At 36.9% G+C, this 16364-nt stretch overlaps 1 protein-coding gene across 1 annotated transcript in view; it reads left to right on the top strand.

The window, feature by feature from the left end:
• ush2a (Usher syndrome 2A (autosomal recessive, mild)) overlaps window positions 1-16364 on the top strand; it is a 207058-nt gene that overhangs the window by 50577 nt on the left and 140117 nt on the right. The window contains exons 19-22 of the mRNA XM_079632841.1: window positions 848-1017; window positions 3920-4064; window positions 8761-8991; window positions 15474-15604. Of these exons, the coding sequence (XP_079488967.1) occupies window positions 848-1017; window positions 3920-4064; window positions 8761-8991; window positions 15474-15604 (677 nt within the window). The remainder of the gene's footprint in view (window positions 1-847; window positions 1018-3919; window positions 4065-8760; window positions 8992-15473; window positions 15605-16364) is intronic.

The following is a 16364-nucleotide window of genomic DNA, read 5'->3' as shown; positions in this document are numbered from 1 at the left end:
GCAGAATCATTTTGGCAGTTAGTTAATAAAGAAATGAAAATGTAGAAATTATGCTATTCAATGGTATGATAATGATATTCAATTTTAATGATGTATTTTTCCATTATTTAGTGTTAAATATATATAATACCAGTACAAATATATAATACCTTACCCAGCCATTAAACATATTAATAATATTATTCAGTTTTCTTCTGAGACAAAATTTTTCAACTTTAACAGGAGCTTTACAAGCACCAAACTCGGCACAGACCGTGACTATTCTAAAGTTTGTATTTTTTTTTTACTGATCTGACTTATGGTTTTCATATAAATTATGATCAAAACTTAAGGTTTACAGTGGCTATAATACTAATTCTGTCCTATAGTTTTTATATCAACCGTTTCCATCAGTTAAAATGACATAAATGTATATTCTGAGAGCAAGTAGAGTAGATACACTGCATAGACAGGTAGGATTAATTCCCACATGCAATCACTCTCTCACTAATGCATTCAAATAAATGTTATCTTACTGTACTAATTAATCTGTATCTGATTTAGAACAAATTTGATCCCAGTTCAAATTCTGGCTTCCAAATCCAACATCAAAATTTGTTCTCTAGTTCTTAATCTTCTTTTTCTTCTTTTTTTTTTGTTGCATGTTAGGTTTGTGCTTAAAATAATGAAAAACAAAATTATTTTAACTTAAATTAAACTTAATTCCAGTATTCTCTCAAACAAGTCTTAACAGCCTAAATTTTGCAAATTTGCGTCGCTGGTAAATGAATTTGCTGAAAAACGAGACAAAAATTCTGATTAGGAAAATGTTTTATTGTTTTGATGAATTATCTGTTCTGCTCCACAGTGCCAGAGTACATGCCCCCTCCTCAGGTGTCTCCTGTGTCCTCGTCCTCACTCAGAGTGAGCTGGGAGACGCCACAGGACAACGATGTCAGGGGCGAAGTGACTGAGTACAGAGTCAACCTTCACCAAGAACAAATGTCCAACCCATACGCTCCACCTATAGTATCTCAGGTATCCATTGCAGCACATTCAACTTTTTTCCTGATAGAAAAGGGCCACTGCCAGAATATTTCTAATCTGTTGGCATGTCTCTAAAGCACTGGACTGCGGCTATATTGTCCTGTACTTTGCCTCATGCATCACACAGAACGCTTCCCATTGCTCCAGTTTTTCAAGTTTTTCTCTTCCATGTGTTGCTATATTAAAAGAAAAAAAGTTTTCATAGAAATGGGAAAATCTTTTTTTTTTTACCCCAATAACCGTAATTTCAGTCCAGTTTCATATTTCCATAGCTTGTGGCCTGTGTCCCAGTATGCATGTGGCGTGGGCTGAACTGTCCACAAAGGTCTCCTCTCTTACTCATGTGAATCTTTGTGTTTCTTTTTCTTCGTTCGGGTAGCAAACCTTTAAAGGTTAAAGTAGTGTGATCTCCTGCATGTTAGTCTGTATTTTAAAGCACTGTTTTCCATATCAGAATCACCTTCCCTGTCTTTGTGGCAAATGTTTCAAGGATGTTTTTTAAGATTACTTTTCTTGAACAATCCTCTTTTTAATTGGATTTCATTATCTTAGATTTTAATTAGCTTGATAAGTGTATGTTAGCATTGATGTTTTCCATCAGTAACCTACAGATATGCACTTTTTGAATAAATATGTCCGGTCAGGCAGGTATTGAAAGCTCTGGGGGTGTGATCCATGCGGCAGGTGTCTACATGTGTACTGAGCGGTTGTAAGAACTATGAATTACCATATAATTTACAGTATGAAACAGTAAAAGGACATTCTCCCTATGTTTTACATCACATATGATTATATTTTATATAAATTATTTTGTTATCAGTAATGTACATTAGGGTGTTTGTCACACTTTCTGTTATTTAGTTCATTGCATAAAATATCACAGAATCAGACACTGTGTTTTTTTTTACGGATAATTGCTGGCGACCACTGCTGCCTTTTCCTTAAATTTAACAGAATATATATTTTTTACAGGGTAGGTTTTGCTACTATATTCTAGTTATTAAGTCCAGCTTAATTTTAGTAGAATTAGTTGTTATGAGTAGCTTAACAAGCTACAGTTTTAAAGTAGCTACTCCAACTTTGTTGTATAATGCTGCCTTCACAAATTTCCAAGTAAAACATTTCCTACTTTCCACTTTTGAAGTTGTGATTATGAGCTTGTCGCATTCTCGTGCTTTGTTGTCGGAAAGAACAGGAATCAGGCAGTACACCAGGTTTATTCTTGCTATTTATTAGAAGAAGAAAAAACGTAATAAAGCCAAAAAGATATTTAGCGTCCCATTCATTGGCAAGCATATAAACATTCACCAGGCTATCTAGTCAGCTTGTTGACAATTCTGGAATTTCCAGAATTTCCAGAATTAAAACTATACACAGTGGTGGTGATGGCGCAATGGATAAGACACATGCCTTTGGTGTGAGAGACCCGGGTTCGAATCCACTGTGAGACACCAATGTGTCCCTGAGCAAGACACTTAACCCCCCTACTTGCTCCAGAGGCGTGCGACCTCTGATATATAGCAATTGTAAGTCGCTTTGGATAAAAGCGTCAGCTAAATGAATAAATGTAAATGTAAATGTAAATTTCGGTCAAATACAGACTATATTTGCTGTGTATAACATACTATTCGCTTCAGATGATTATTCATATATGTAAGTATGCACTACTGTAACGACAAGACAAGGTGATGTAGCTGTTGTGAAAAAGAAACTAATATAGAATACAGCCATGGCTTATCTGTAAAGGCAGGCCACCAAAATATTCATCCAAAATATAGACCTCTATATGAATTGACTCAATAATACATTTTAAATGTGTTCAGCATCCTGCAACAAATATTTTTGGATTTTCTGGACAATTTTAAGTCGTAAAGTGAGCAGGATATATTAAAATTTGGCGCATGGCTTTGGCAGGCGTGTATTATGATCTCAGCGGGTGCCTGAGTCCTCCCCAGCTCTACAGCGCCCCACAATTTTCCAATGTACATCTGTGGTGAAAATGGAACTGCAGCGCGCACTAATTGAGAGCCATTTGGGCCGATTTCAGACTGCCCCACTTATTTTCAGGTTACCTTGCATAAACCTCGCTCCAGACCAAGACGTATAAATGACCTTCATGTGTATATTAGTCTGCATCAGGTCAATAACTAGTTGGCATTTCTGTTCTGCCTATGTGGAGTAGTGTATCAAATGAATGAAAGTATACATCCTTTAGTTTAAACTATTTGTATTTGTTGTATTTGTTTGTTCTGAGAATAGACATGACTTTCTTTTCCTCACTGGACTTCCTCCACAATTTGTAATATTCTAAAACATCATTCGGAGGCAATAAATACATTAAGCCAATTCTAAGATGGCATTCTATGCCTGTGTCGTGTGTATTTAATCCTGCCAATCAACATTAGAGTGCCACCCTCAGGCTGAATAATGCCTCTGCCAAAAGTGTTCTGCATGTGTTCAGCAATTATAATATAAACTTACTAAATATGTATCATAAACAAGTGCTAAGACCCAGAATCTGCCCTATCTAAATTTACATTTAGGAGCCGCTACTGAAAGAATACCAGTCACAGCAGCAATCGTTCTCCCATCCGCCATGTTTATGGCCTGCCCTACTCGGGAACTTGGGTATCAAAATTATGCCAGAGCTTCTCAGTGGTAAATACGACTTGAGAGGGCGTCAATGCCCAATTTTTAACTCGAAAAGTTGTATTTACGATAATTCCGCTAGCATTCGAAGGCAGCATATAAGTTGGAAGAAGACAGGAAATGGGGAGAAGAGAAGACAGAGACAAATGGCATGAACTTGATTCAAACTCCATTTGAGCACCTTGGTTTGTATGTTAACAATCAGACCTCAGCTCTATGTAACATGTGTGTTTTCATGTTTCAGGTGTTGTACAGTGGTTCAGCACAGGACCGGAGCTGCACTGCAGGAGGACTGAAGGCCTACGAGGAGTACAGTTTTACTGTGACCGTGTGTAACAGACAGGGCTGTGTGAGCAGTCCACCTGCGTCAGGTCGAACTCTGCCCTCCGGTCAGTACCATCTCTAACATCTACTTCCAGTGTACCGTACGGGCTGCCATTTATGTAATGTTTTGGGGTCTACGTTCTAAATCTCAAGATCTTTCAGATCTTCAACTGATTGGTTTAAATTCAGCCCTGATACAAGAACCAATCCTGTTCTGCTTTTTTAAAAATTCACAGTTAATAATGGAGTATGCATGTGCGTCCACTCAACATCCAATTACGTGTGCAAGCTTCGATACATGTTGTCGTCGAAAGGAGAAAAACCTGAATAGGTGTTAATTCTTATGTTAATATTAATGAAGTACCTTTAATGGAAAGTGTCTATCATTGCTCATAGTCAGTTTGTTGAATAGGTCTCCCTCAGCGAGGGCCGGGACAGACCACCTTTAATTGTGTACGTAAACCCATCGGTGAACTGGAGCACATATGGTCTGCCCTGCTCTCAATTGAGAGAGGAAGTCTTTTTATCTCAAAGGAATACAAACTAAAGCTATTTTAGATTCACTCTAAGGTTATCTCTATCATTTTCATACTTTAAAATTGATGAATTTTGAATAGTCAAGCAGTCAGAGGAAGGAAGGTTCGTTCTTTACGCAATTTCTGAAAGTGTGTCATCAAGAACACCATTTTATTTTTTTATCAGGCTTTTCTGCTCTCTCTCTCGCTCACTCAGTTTTCCCTTTTATGTACTGGCTGTAGATTTTAGTTTTATTCATATATAAATGTTCTTTTTTATTAAATTATTTTGAGGACCAAGATTTTGCACAATAACAAAATTGTAGAAAATACATTTAATTATTATTATTTTTTTAAAGATTGCATATGCTCGATTAATGTGATATTAACAGTTTTTAAATGGATAAAACGTGTTACACATGGCTAAAACAGTGGGTAAATATTGTATTAGGCAGTAAAAAGAAACCCTCTTTTTTAGACTATATATCTGTGGCCAATCGTACCTTGTATATATATAGCTTACCTCGAATGTATAGCTTAGCCTTTCCAGATTTGGCCTTTTCTTAAATTTACAGGAAGGAAATGTGTACTTCCTGACAATGAGCAGCCTCATTTCCCTTTTTTGATTCTTTCCCTTTGCCTTTATTTTGCCATTTACACGTCGGCTCACGTGAAGGCTTAATGAGTTAAACCAACCCCTCAGACAGGATTCTCCACTCCGCTTCTTACTACTTCATTTGCGGACCAAGCCGAGAAATTCATTGTGCGGCAGTAAAAACAATTTACTGTTAATTACAAGGAGAAAAATGTGCCGTAGCGTTCTCCCCGATTGCCATGAATCACCGCACACTCCCGGAGATTTATAAGGAATATGTAAGTAGGATGAATTAGCAGGGTTTAATAACAGAGGCACAAATCATGCAGCCTTCAAGGGCCTTTAATTGATACAGTGGAATGTGATGGGCATGAATCAGTCAGGCTCGCAGCGCCGCTGTAACATATGGTCAGCTCAATATGCTGCAGCCGACAGAGCTGCCGATGTCATCGGCTCTTCCATATGGCGGAAGGGTTTTAACGCTTTGCGTCTGTTTATAGAATTATTACTGAAGGTTTTTCTGTTGGCATAGGGTATCAGGAGTTATATTCTTACACAAATATTTGCTTTTATTTTGTATTTATATTGACTTGCACATCTGTTTTTATTGTGTGTATGTGTTATTTTTTGGTTTAATAATATCGTGTTGCTCTTTTTCTCTTTATTTTTCCATACGAAAGCCCATTTTACGACCACTTAAGCTGAATTTGCCGTATCTCCAATTCATTAATATTCTGCTCCCACACAAGCTGCTCTTAACGTCCTTACACACCTCCCATACATTTGAACAAACAGCACGCTGACTAGCCCAACACAACCTGTTGTCTGGCCCTCTCAAGACTATGTCTCCCTCAAGCCTTGTTTTCACCCATTTCTCTGCCAGGATTTAATGTTGATGATTGCAATTTATTTGAGCCTTACCTCCATTTTATGACTGTCTGTATACACAATGCACATCACTATTACATCAATGCACTATTAGACAGAATTACCATCTGTTCAAACCGAGAAGTCAGCATCTGCTTTCTCCGACTGGAATGACATCAGATTGCTTTAAATAGCACACCACTGAAATTAATGGAGACACTTAAGTTATTCATATCTTCATAGCAGAATAATTAAACTGTTGATGAATGTTTCTCATAGCTATAGATACAGTAGTTGAAATAAACACTCTTTGCTTCCAATCATTTGGACTTTATGAGTCCGATTTGTCCTTTAATTCACAATTTATCTTCACTAATATGCGCCACAATGTCAGTTTTCATTGAACAGACCGGAAAGGTCTCAGCAAGCAGCACAATATTTGATATTTTGTGCCTGGTTGCGGTCAAGGTTTTGGTTCCATATAATCAATGAAAATTACATTAATCAACAAGGCAGAATGTGACAAAGATCAAAGACATTTCTGCATGCATAGCAAGAGAGTAACTATTCGAAATCATTGTACACAATCCATTTAATTGTTGGTTGGCAAGCTGCCATGATTGGTTCAAATGCAAAACATACACAATTTATAGCCCTGTCAGATGCAAGATTCATTTGAAAATATTTTTCTTTTTTTCTCTTATGTACACTCCCACTCAAAAGTTCGGGCTCTGTAAGGATGTTTTTGAAAGAAATCTCTTATGGTCCCCAAGGCTACCTTTTATTTGATCAAAAAACAGCAAAATCATTAATATTGTGAAATGTTATTACTATATAAAATAACTGTTTTCTATTTTAATGTATATTAAAATTACATTTATTCCTGTGATGGCAAAGCGGAATTTTCAGCAGCCATTACTCCATTCTTCAGTGTCGCATGATCCTTCAGAAATAATTATAATCATTCTAATATTATAATCTATATTTTCAGTATTCTTTGATGAATAGGACGTTATAAAGAGCAGCTTTTATTTCTAATAGAAAACTTTTGTAACATTATATGTCTTCTTTTGTAACATTATATGTCTACTGTCACTTTTGATAAATGTAATGCAATGTCTTATATATGTATATATACATATATAATATATAATATAATATATATATGTATATATATTGGTATACTGTGTGTGTATATATATATATATATATATATATATATATATATATATATATATATATATATATCACACACACACACACACACACACACACACACACACACACACACACACACACACACACACAGTATACCAATATCCATAATCCCTCCAAAATGCAAGTGTTTAGTCTGCCCCTCCTTTCCTTTTCTTTCTGTGTAAAAGGTCCCATAATTCTCTTTTGAGCGCACATGCCCTCTCTGATGAGGACATAAGCCTGTAGCATTTTAAAAAGGAAGCACACTGCCGTTATTGATCTTGTTGAAATGTGAACAGCTAATCAAGAGTTGATGGTAATGTTTTATGTATATTACATCCATAAAGACAAGCAGAACAAGTGTACCCCGCCTGTACACATCACATTGACTCGAAAAACGGAGTGCATATATTCCCCCCACATGAGAAGGTTAGGCAATTATGCATAAATCAATACTTTTCCTGTTACAGAAATAAGTATTATAGTTCCACGGAAAAACGTCAGGCCGTATAAATACAGAAAACATTCATGCCAGGCTGTAATTGGTGCTAGACATGCCTGTCTTTGACTTAGTCATTAATATGATGAAGACAATATTAACCTTTTTGCTGAGCCATGTCAAAAGATAAAATGTGCTGGTTTGTAATAGGAAACATAAATCGTTTAACCAAGCTCAATCCAGCTGCGCTACTGTATTGTTTTAATTTAGCCTATAATAGACTAAGAAAAAAAAATTTTTGTTCAGGGATTTGCTGGAAGACCCATCAAAATAAAATAATTAAAAACCCAATAATGAAAATGCTATCATTTACTTCCCTTTATTTCATTCCAAACCTAAATTACTATCTTTTATCTAACTAAAAAATATTTTTTTGAAGAATATCTTTCTTCACTCTTTTTTAATATTATGACCGTTTTGATTCATTAAAAAGATTCTACTAAAAAAGAATAATTCATTCCAAAATTGCTGCTTTTGTCATGGACGACAAAATTCATAACTCCTTTTGTCTTCTACAGAAGAAAAAGATCTACAGGTTTGGAAACAACATGAGGCTGCGTAAGTGAACTGTCCCTTTAATAAAATCCCACTACCTGCAGACTCTTACAGAATAATCACTTCTCTTGTAGTACTTAAGGGCACGTGAAGCCACGTCAGTCACACTTCATTTTTACCACCTTATGTTTTAAGGCAAAAACGATAAACGTCCAGCGAGACTTCACACAAATCCTATTAAATCAGCGGGAGGGATTTGAAATGATATCAGAGTTTCAATTATATAGACTCAAGTGCTATTGATTGAGTGTAATTTATGACTTGTGTGCCGTGATGGGCCTTGGAAGACAACACGTCCATTCCCTATGGAGGGTTTTTATTAGCGCTGCTGGTGTGGACGGCCTGACAGGCAGAGTGAGCTAAATGCACGGAGGATGTGTCAGGCCGAGGTAATTTACTTCCTCTCAGCCTACATGAGAGCCCCATTAGATCATTACAGCAGCATGCATGAAACTGAGCTATGACTATAAATGCACATCTCTTTTTTTTAATTCTCATATCTCTCCATCCTTTCCTCTTTTCTGTTATGATAGTTCCGGCAGGTCTGAGGGCCCCTGCATTAAGGCCGCTGAATGTGACAGCGATGAAGGTTTCCTGGGATGCCCCGGCCGAGGTCAACGGGCCTCCACCTCTGTACCACGTGGAGCGGACGGATGTGTCTTTGTCGGATGCCCAGGGCCAGGTTATAAAGGGGAGACGCTTCACAGGGAGTGGCTACTTCAGATTTCCCAGCTCTACTTTGCCTGTCAACACCGACTTCACAGGTACGGGGTCTCATCGATGCTCTAAGTGCCTCAACAATGCATGATTGATTGATGCCATTTTAACAACTAAATGTGATATGCATTGTTTTTAACATAATTTCACATATTTTCAGTTGAAACTAGATATAGAACCAGGAAACAATTGTATTATTTCTTGGAATTGAGCCAGGTGATTGGAGGGAAGGGGTTTAAAAGAAATGGGTATTCATGACGTTGGTCAAAAAGGAAAGTTGTTAGGACAGACATACAAATGTTATTATATTATGATAAAGGATTTCCGAAAGATGATTTTTATTGTTGTTTGGAAAAACATGCAAGGATAAATCATTCTGGATTACTATTGTGTTGTAATGTGTAGAAAGAAACTCATACAGGTTTGAAACAACTTGAGGGTGGAGTAAATTATTACAGAATTTTCATTTTTGGGTGAACTATCCCCTTAAAATAAATAGGAAAAAATGTATTTCATATTGATTTTGGAGAGCAACTACTGATGTTGAAAGAACAACAAACTTGCATTCTAGAAGGTACAAACATAAACACAAAATAAAAACACATTTTCTGTCACGTTAGCAAAATATAGAACTACATTTTATGAACAGAAAGTCTTAATATCAATAGTGTAGCGATGTGTGAGTAGTTATCTGTCTATATCAGCAGGTATTAATAGTCTATTTTCATCATTCGCAAAGGGAAACCGAAACTAGGACTGCAGATGAACAAACCATAAACAAAGCAGCGCTTGCTTACCATTTTGAATATCAATCACGCTGATCACTTTCTTAATTCCAGCTCATGTTATTATGAAAATATTAGTGCATTCGAATGCTCATGCTAAAATTCTAACAAACTTCTGTATGTACCGTCTTGACTACTTTGCTCGTTTTCATCACTTTCGCTTTTATTCTCGAGGACTGACTCGTTTGCTAAGCTGAACAGCCAATCAGACTTCTCTCTCTCACCGACGGCCCGACGGCGATTCAACATGCTGAATCGGCCCCATAAAACCCGAAGGCGTCTGACTAGAGCCAACTGCGCAGAACACACCGAAAAAACTAAGCCGACCGACCCTCAAAGCACCTGTTGCTTTGAGGGTCGGTCGGCTTAGTTTTTTCGGTGTCTAGATTAAGCACAGATTAAGATTAGATTAAGATATTCTTCTGGTCTAGATTAAGCACAGTCACATGTATGTGTGTCCATTGTAATGTGGAAGCTCAAGACCCACCAAAATATTTTTAAGTGAAGTATGTTAAAGTGAAATATAAACCCATGGCAACAAAGTTCTGTTTTCGTAAATAATGCATCATGTCATCACGTTCATGATCAGACATACAGCTGTATAATGCACATATACATTTCATTTTAAGAAGACATGATTAAATATGTGCTCATACATGGCATTGGTTCACGTTTGATGCAATAGAGTAGATGAAATATGTCAATAAAAGCTTGAAACATGCTTGCTCTGGATATGAACTGTGATCCGCACTGCAAGTGTTAAACTCATTGCAGTGTTCAGGGCAGAAAAAGCTCTCATGCTCGTTCTGTGTGTACATGCAAAATGCTTTTTACAGACATATTTTCCTTATGCGTTGGTAGGTTGCCAAATGCAAAGAAGGCACTCTTACGAGCATGTCTCTGAAAGAAAACAGCACTGAGTTGAACAGGCGACAGAGATGAATGAACAGACCTGAAACAGCCTTACGTGACATTTGAATTCTGAATAATGAAGCCGCTTAATAATGAAACGAGCCGCTCTGAGATGCAGAAAACATTGTTTTTACAAGTCACACGCGTACTTCTATAAAACATGAGGCTAGCGCATATATTTATATAATTAAATAGCACCATTTGTGATTCGAAAATCGCACTAAGCAATATCACTGTGTGTGTGTGTGTGTGTGTGTGTGTGTGTGTGTGTGTGTGTGTGTGTGTGTGTGTGTGTGTGTGTGTGTGTGTGTGCGCGTGTGCGTGTGTGTGTGAGACCCACCTTTTCCCGATCTTCGACCCACAGTTTGAAAACCCCTGGTCTAAAACTTCATGCTCAGTTATTTCCATCTAGACTAAATGTAAACTATCCTGTCATCATATTGTGTTGTGTTTGGTTCCGCACATAGTCAACATAGTTTTTCCACTCCTAAAGCATTTTCAAATGCTCACGTGGGCCACTCCAACCTCGTTGCTCCGCCCTAAACACTCTTTATTCATCTCTCACTCCTTTCCTCACTCTTCTCCATCCTGATGTATTAATGACTTCCATGATTAGACAAAGGACAATTATGCTTTTGTTTACAAACATAATTGGGGAATTGAGTTCCAAATGAATACAGGTTCCGGTTGATCTACTAATGTAAAAATCCTTCAGCTTGCCATTTGTTTAGATTACTTGCGATTTAATTGCGTTAAAAGCTGGGAAGGCATTGCTTTAAGTTATCAGATTGGTCAGTGTGATGTGACAGAAGAGGCAAACGTTAGATGACCTTTTCTTTGAGTGACATGAGGCTGAGATTTAGGAGTTATTTTCCTGTGATGCGGTACATTTTTTAATAGGAAAAGCTGTGAATCACAGATGAGAACGTGGTGGCACATTAAGGCCCTCCTGCTTTTAGTGAGGTTTATGTCATTTCCTCTTCTCCATTCCCCAGCCTCTCTCTGCTGAATAATCCGCAAACGAACATGAAACCATGTCATGTCGCGAGCCCTTTTTGTTGGACACATGCTCTAAGATATCTGGGAAATCTGACTTTATTTATATTAAAACGAGGCAATTAGTAGATCCTCCCTAAGAAGTCGGGGACGTTAAATTGCCTCCTTAAGGAGCGTGCATATAAATGGGTGACCCTTTGTGACCTTGCAATTTCAGGAAATGAATGGCCATTTCCCCCTCTAACTCTATTAACATTTAGCACTGCAATTTCCAGTTTTTTTCCTTAAATAATGACAAACGGATAAATCTTTATAAATCAAGCCCTGAGTTGAGTTCAGCTCACTCCCTAATTGATCAATGGCTGCAGTCAAAGTGGTGAGCTCGTCCTTGGGCCTGCTGGGATTATAAATGGCCACCAACTAATGAGGGAACCCAAAGAACAAACCAGAACGACAACACCCCTTTTAGCCGACTTTCTGTTTTAAGCTTTCCTCACCTTTAGTTCCTCTGATTTTATTTCCAATTTTATTTTCAAATGGAGTTTACTTGAGGTACTAGACAACTGAATGTCTAGTGTTGTTGGTTTCTGTGATGCACTACCCAAAAAACACAAAGAAATCCCTGTTGAAAATAAGCTTTTGTTTTTATCGAACTTTAAGAAATGGATAAATCGGACCGAAAAGCTCAATGGCTGAAATGAAGCATAATGACAACAACAAAAAAGCGATGAACGAATAGCACGCTCAGGGACAAATACATTGTATATTATTGAAATGTAGCCAAAGCAATAAATTAAGCAAAATCAATGGTCATCTAATCTTGGGCTTGAAATGACTTTGTTAAAGGATGCAAGTCCCAACAAATCAAAGTAAAAATGAGATTAAACGGGCAATATAGTTGAGGTGAATTGACTTGAGTTTTGATCGTCATTGAAATATTACAACAGTCTTGTTCTTTTTTGCGGGGGGTTAAAATGTTTGTACTTAAAAGTCACATTGAGAATCTTATCTAAATATTGTGTTATTTTATTAATTATTTATTTTATTTGTGTTGTAATTCATTAGTGACATTGAAAATCCTATCTAAATATTTTATCTGTTTTATTTTATTTATTTATTTGATTTTTGTTGTAATTGATTATATTTTAGGCTTATCGTACTTGCTCTGTGTCTATAATATTCATCTATTTTCTTTCATTTATTTCTTTTCTAGTCTGTCTATTTTCGTTTCTGCATTGAGTGACAGTGAAAATGTACAATTTCCCCAAATGGTAAGCAGTAATACATGAGAATGGAAGCAATTTTCAAAGACTACAGGCTATTGTAGCACAAAATGTTAAATTATACAAATTATTTTCCTTAATTAATTTGATTGATTGTCAAACGGCCTCAGTCAGTGGAAAGTAGAGGGAAACTTTGTACAGACATCATTAGTTTTTCCCCATTTAAAGATTAATCATGAAAAGCTCTGGCTCTTTAATTCTGTAATTTGTATATTTAATGGGGTGCTGCAGAATCTATGACAGTAATTAGCATTTCCTGAAAACTCATTAATACGCAACAACTTGATTAATGCCGCAATAATACTAACATGACTGAAGTTATTCAGGTTATGTACTAAGCAGATTAAATCCAAATAGCCCTGTTTGTTTTACTTATAGCTGATATAATGTTTTTTGGCAGAGAAAAATATTTTGGGATGAACATGTATGCCATCAATTCCCATTATCCACCAACTGACAAATATTAGTAAAAATTGTTTAGAAAATGTTGTATTAAACATGTAGAATTATGAATAATGTGTGACTGTATATGAAATATAAACACACACACACACACACACACACACACACACACACACACACACACACACACACACACACACACACACACACTCACACTCACACACACACACACACACACACACTCACACACACTCACACACACACACACACACACACTCACATACTCTATATATATATATATATATTTTTTATCTCTTTTAGTCTCAGTCCGTGTTTGGTGGGTGCATTACCCTGAGCACTGTCTTAAAGTGCTGATGCAGACCCAATGTAAAAGTGCTTCACATCTTTCCCATGTCTTAGCGCTAGTCTTGAGACCCACAGAGGTGAATCTCATTCCTCATCAGCCTGCTCAGACCAGCCCTGTGCCTGAGAGACCTCTGACCACAGCTTTTCTGGACAGGTCTGTCAGTGCGTACAGCGGCACGCTGCTCCACTGGGATCTCAAATCCCACAGATGTCCCTTTAGCCTCCACGTTCCCTCTCCTGTAATGGACCAGACGTTCTGATGGATGTGAAGCACTTGTCAAAAAATAGCTGATCACCCCAGAGAGATCTGCTCTGCTGAACCTACAACTTCTGATCCAGGTTCTCCCCCACCATCCTCCACAGGACTGTGACTGTATGTGGTCAACACGAGACAGGAGCTCTGTGTTCTTTACAGAACGCCTTAAGGACTGCATTGAGGAGCTCTCTCTCCGTGCCATGGAAGAAAATACTTACATTTGAACAGATATATAGCACATGTTAAATTCATGTTGCGTGTGATCGAATGAAAACAGCATTTAGGGTTTTGAATTTCTATGTAAATTAGTTCACATTCACATTTTAAATACTTTTATGAAGTGAGTGTTTACATTTTTTAATTTATATGTTATGCAAGCATCTGAAAAGCCATTGTAGTTTATGTATTTCCACCCAGCACTTATGCCGATGAATATGTATCTTGTATATCTTTTTTTTTCATGTCAATTTTTGCACTCATTCGTCATAATTTGTTATATATAGGTCTCTTATGCCCGCAAAGGCTGCAATTATTTAATCAAATTGTGAAATATTATTACAATTTTAAATAATTGTTTTCAATTTGTATACATTTTTAAAATGTTATTTTTTCCTGTAATGGCAAAGCTGAATTTTCAGCAGCCGTTACTCCACTCTTCAGTTTTACGTGATTCTTCAGAAATGATTCTAATATACTGATAGGGTTTTAAAGAGAAATGTATTATTATTATAAATCAGCTGCGCTTCTTAATATTTTTGTGGACATTGTGACACTACTTACTTCAAAAACAGCGTTTATTTGAAATATTTCTGAAATGCTGTAAATGTCGATCATTTTAATATGTCCTTTATAATAGAACATATAATAGTTTTATCAGGGTCTTGTGCAATCCAGCATATAGAGTCAGTCCTGTAGGGTTGGTATTCAGATGGTATAATCCCTGTATCAGTTGTATAGATCTGAAGCCTGAAGAAACATCTTGCTGCTCTACATGAGGTCAACCAGACTTACAACCTCTTCAATTCACTGGAGATTCTAAGATAGATTAAGTAGAATCTTTTTAATCTAAGCAGTCTGTATTTGAGTGGGTTTCTACTCTCAGTCCTCAACATATTAATGAACTTATATTGAAGAAGGACACCACTTCAAAGTGGTACGCTTTTTTTTTTACGTCTGATTTTTTAGGTCAGATGGTGGAAGACTTTACTAAGAACAGTTCTGGGAGGATTCTTTTTAAAGCAGCTCTGTTAGGATAAAGACTTTAGAGGTTAGCTCTTCTCAGGCATTGCTCAATGTTTTGTTCTCACAGGCATCACACACTCATACACGCTCACACTGGCTGCTTCAGTTTCTCACAATTCTGGGCCTTTTTATCCTGTCATTTGCTCTTACATACTCATGAATGTCATTTTTGTTGTGTTCATTCATTCTGACATGCTTTCACACTGCTTTATAATGGTTTCTGTGCAGTATTTTGATTAAACAGGCGAACAGTGTATTGATATGGAACATGCATTGACTCTCCCTAGGCCTGCAGCTGAGTTTCCGGACACGCGTCGAGGAGGGGCTTATGCTGTTTGCGGTTTCCCCTGGAGAACAGGAGGAGTATGTCGCTCTACAAATACACAACGGCCGTCCATACTTCCTCTTTGACCCTCAGGTACATCATGGCCATGGAACGTTGTGTGTTTAAGCTACGGAAAGCCTTTAAACCCTGTAAGTGTGATAGATACCAACCTCTAGACCAGAGGATATATCGGAACCGTGTTGGTTGTCAGCTGATATTTCATTTCACAATAACAGGCGATTTTGAAAATGTTATTGAGTAGGCTCATTTTCACTGTTTTACATTTAAACTACAATTGCTATCAATCTTTTAAGACACAAATAACTTAATAACACTGTTAAATGTAATCTTTAGCAAATACCAAAATGGGCATCCATTTTTACATACTGTATATTGTAATATTGTGATACCTAAATTAAATGTTAGCACTTAAAATTACTGATTTTAGCGTTTTATGTTTAATTTATTTAAGAAATGTTAATTTTGACTATTTATTTATACGTATGAACATGAAAATAATTATTTACTTATCGTATTAAGAATTTTAATATCTTTAATTCCCACTTTACACATAAATCTGTGCATTTTGATTGATCAAGTTCTTCCCTGCTAAAAACTTGAGCTAAAACAGGGTTTGAGACCAATTAACTTGTTACCCGCAGACATTGGGTGGGAATAGCAAATAGCATGCTAATTATGCACACTGCAGCACTAGCATGTAGGGTTGAGTCTATTGCTCTGATGATGAAAGCAATCATGAAAGATGATTTCACATTAGTGTCCAGGAGACCACCGAGAAACTCACCCCACCAATAAGCGCCATTGCCGAATATTGCCGGTTTTGCATTCGTAA

This window comes from Phoxinus phoxinus, assembly GCF_949152265.1.
Source record: "Phoxinus phoxinus genome assembly, chromosome: 13".
NCBI classification, from domain to species: Eukaryota; Metazoa; Chordata; class Actinopteri; order Cypriniformes; family Leuciscidae; genus Phoxinus; species Phoxinus phoxinus.
The sequence above is the reverse complement of the archived record's forward strand: the minus strand, read 5'-3'. Positions and strand labels throughout refer to the sequence as shown.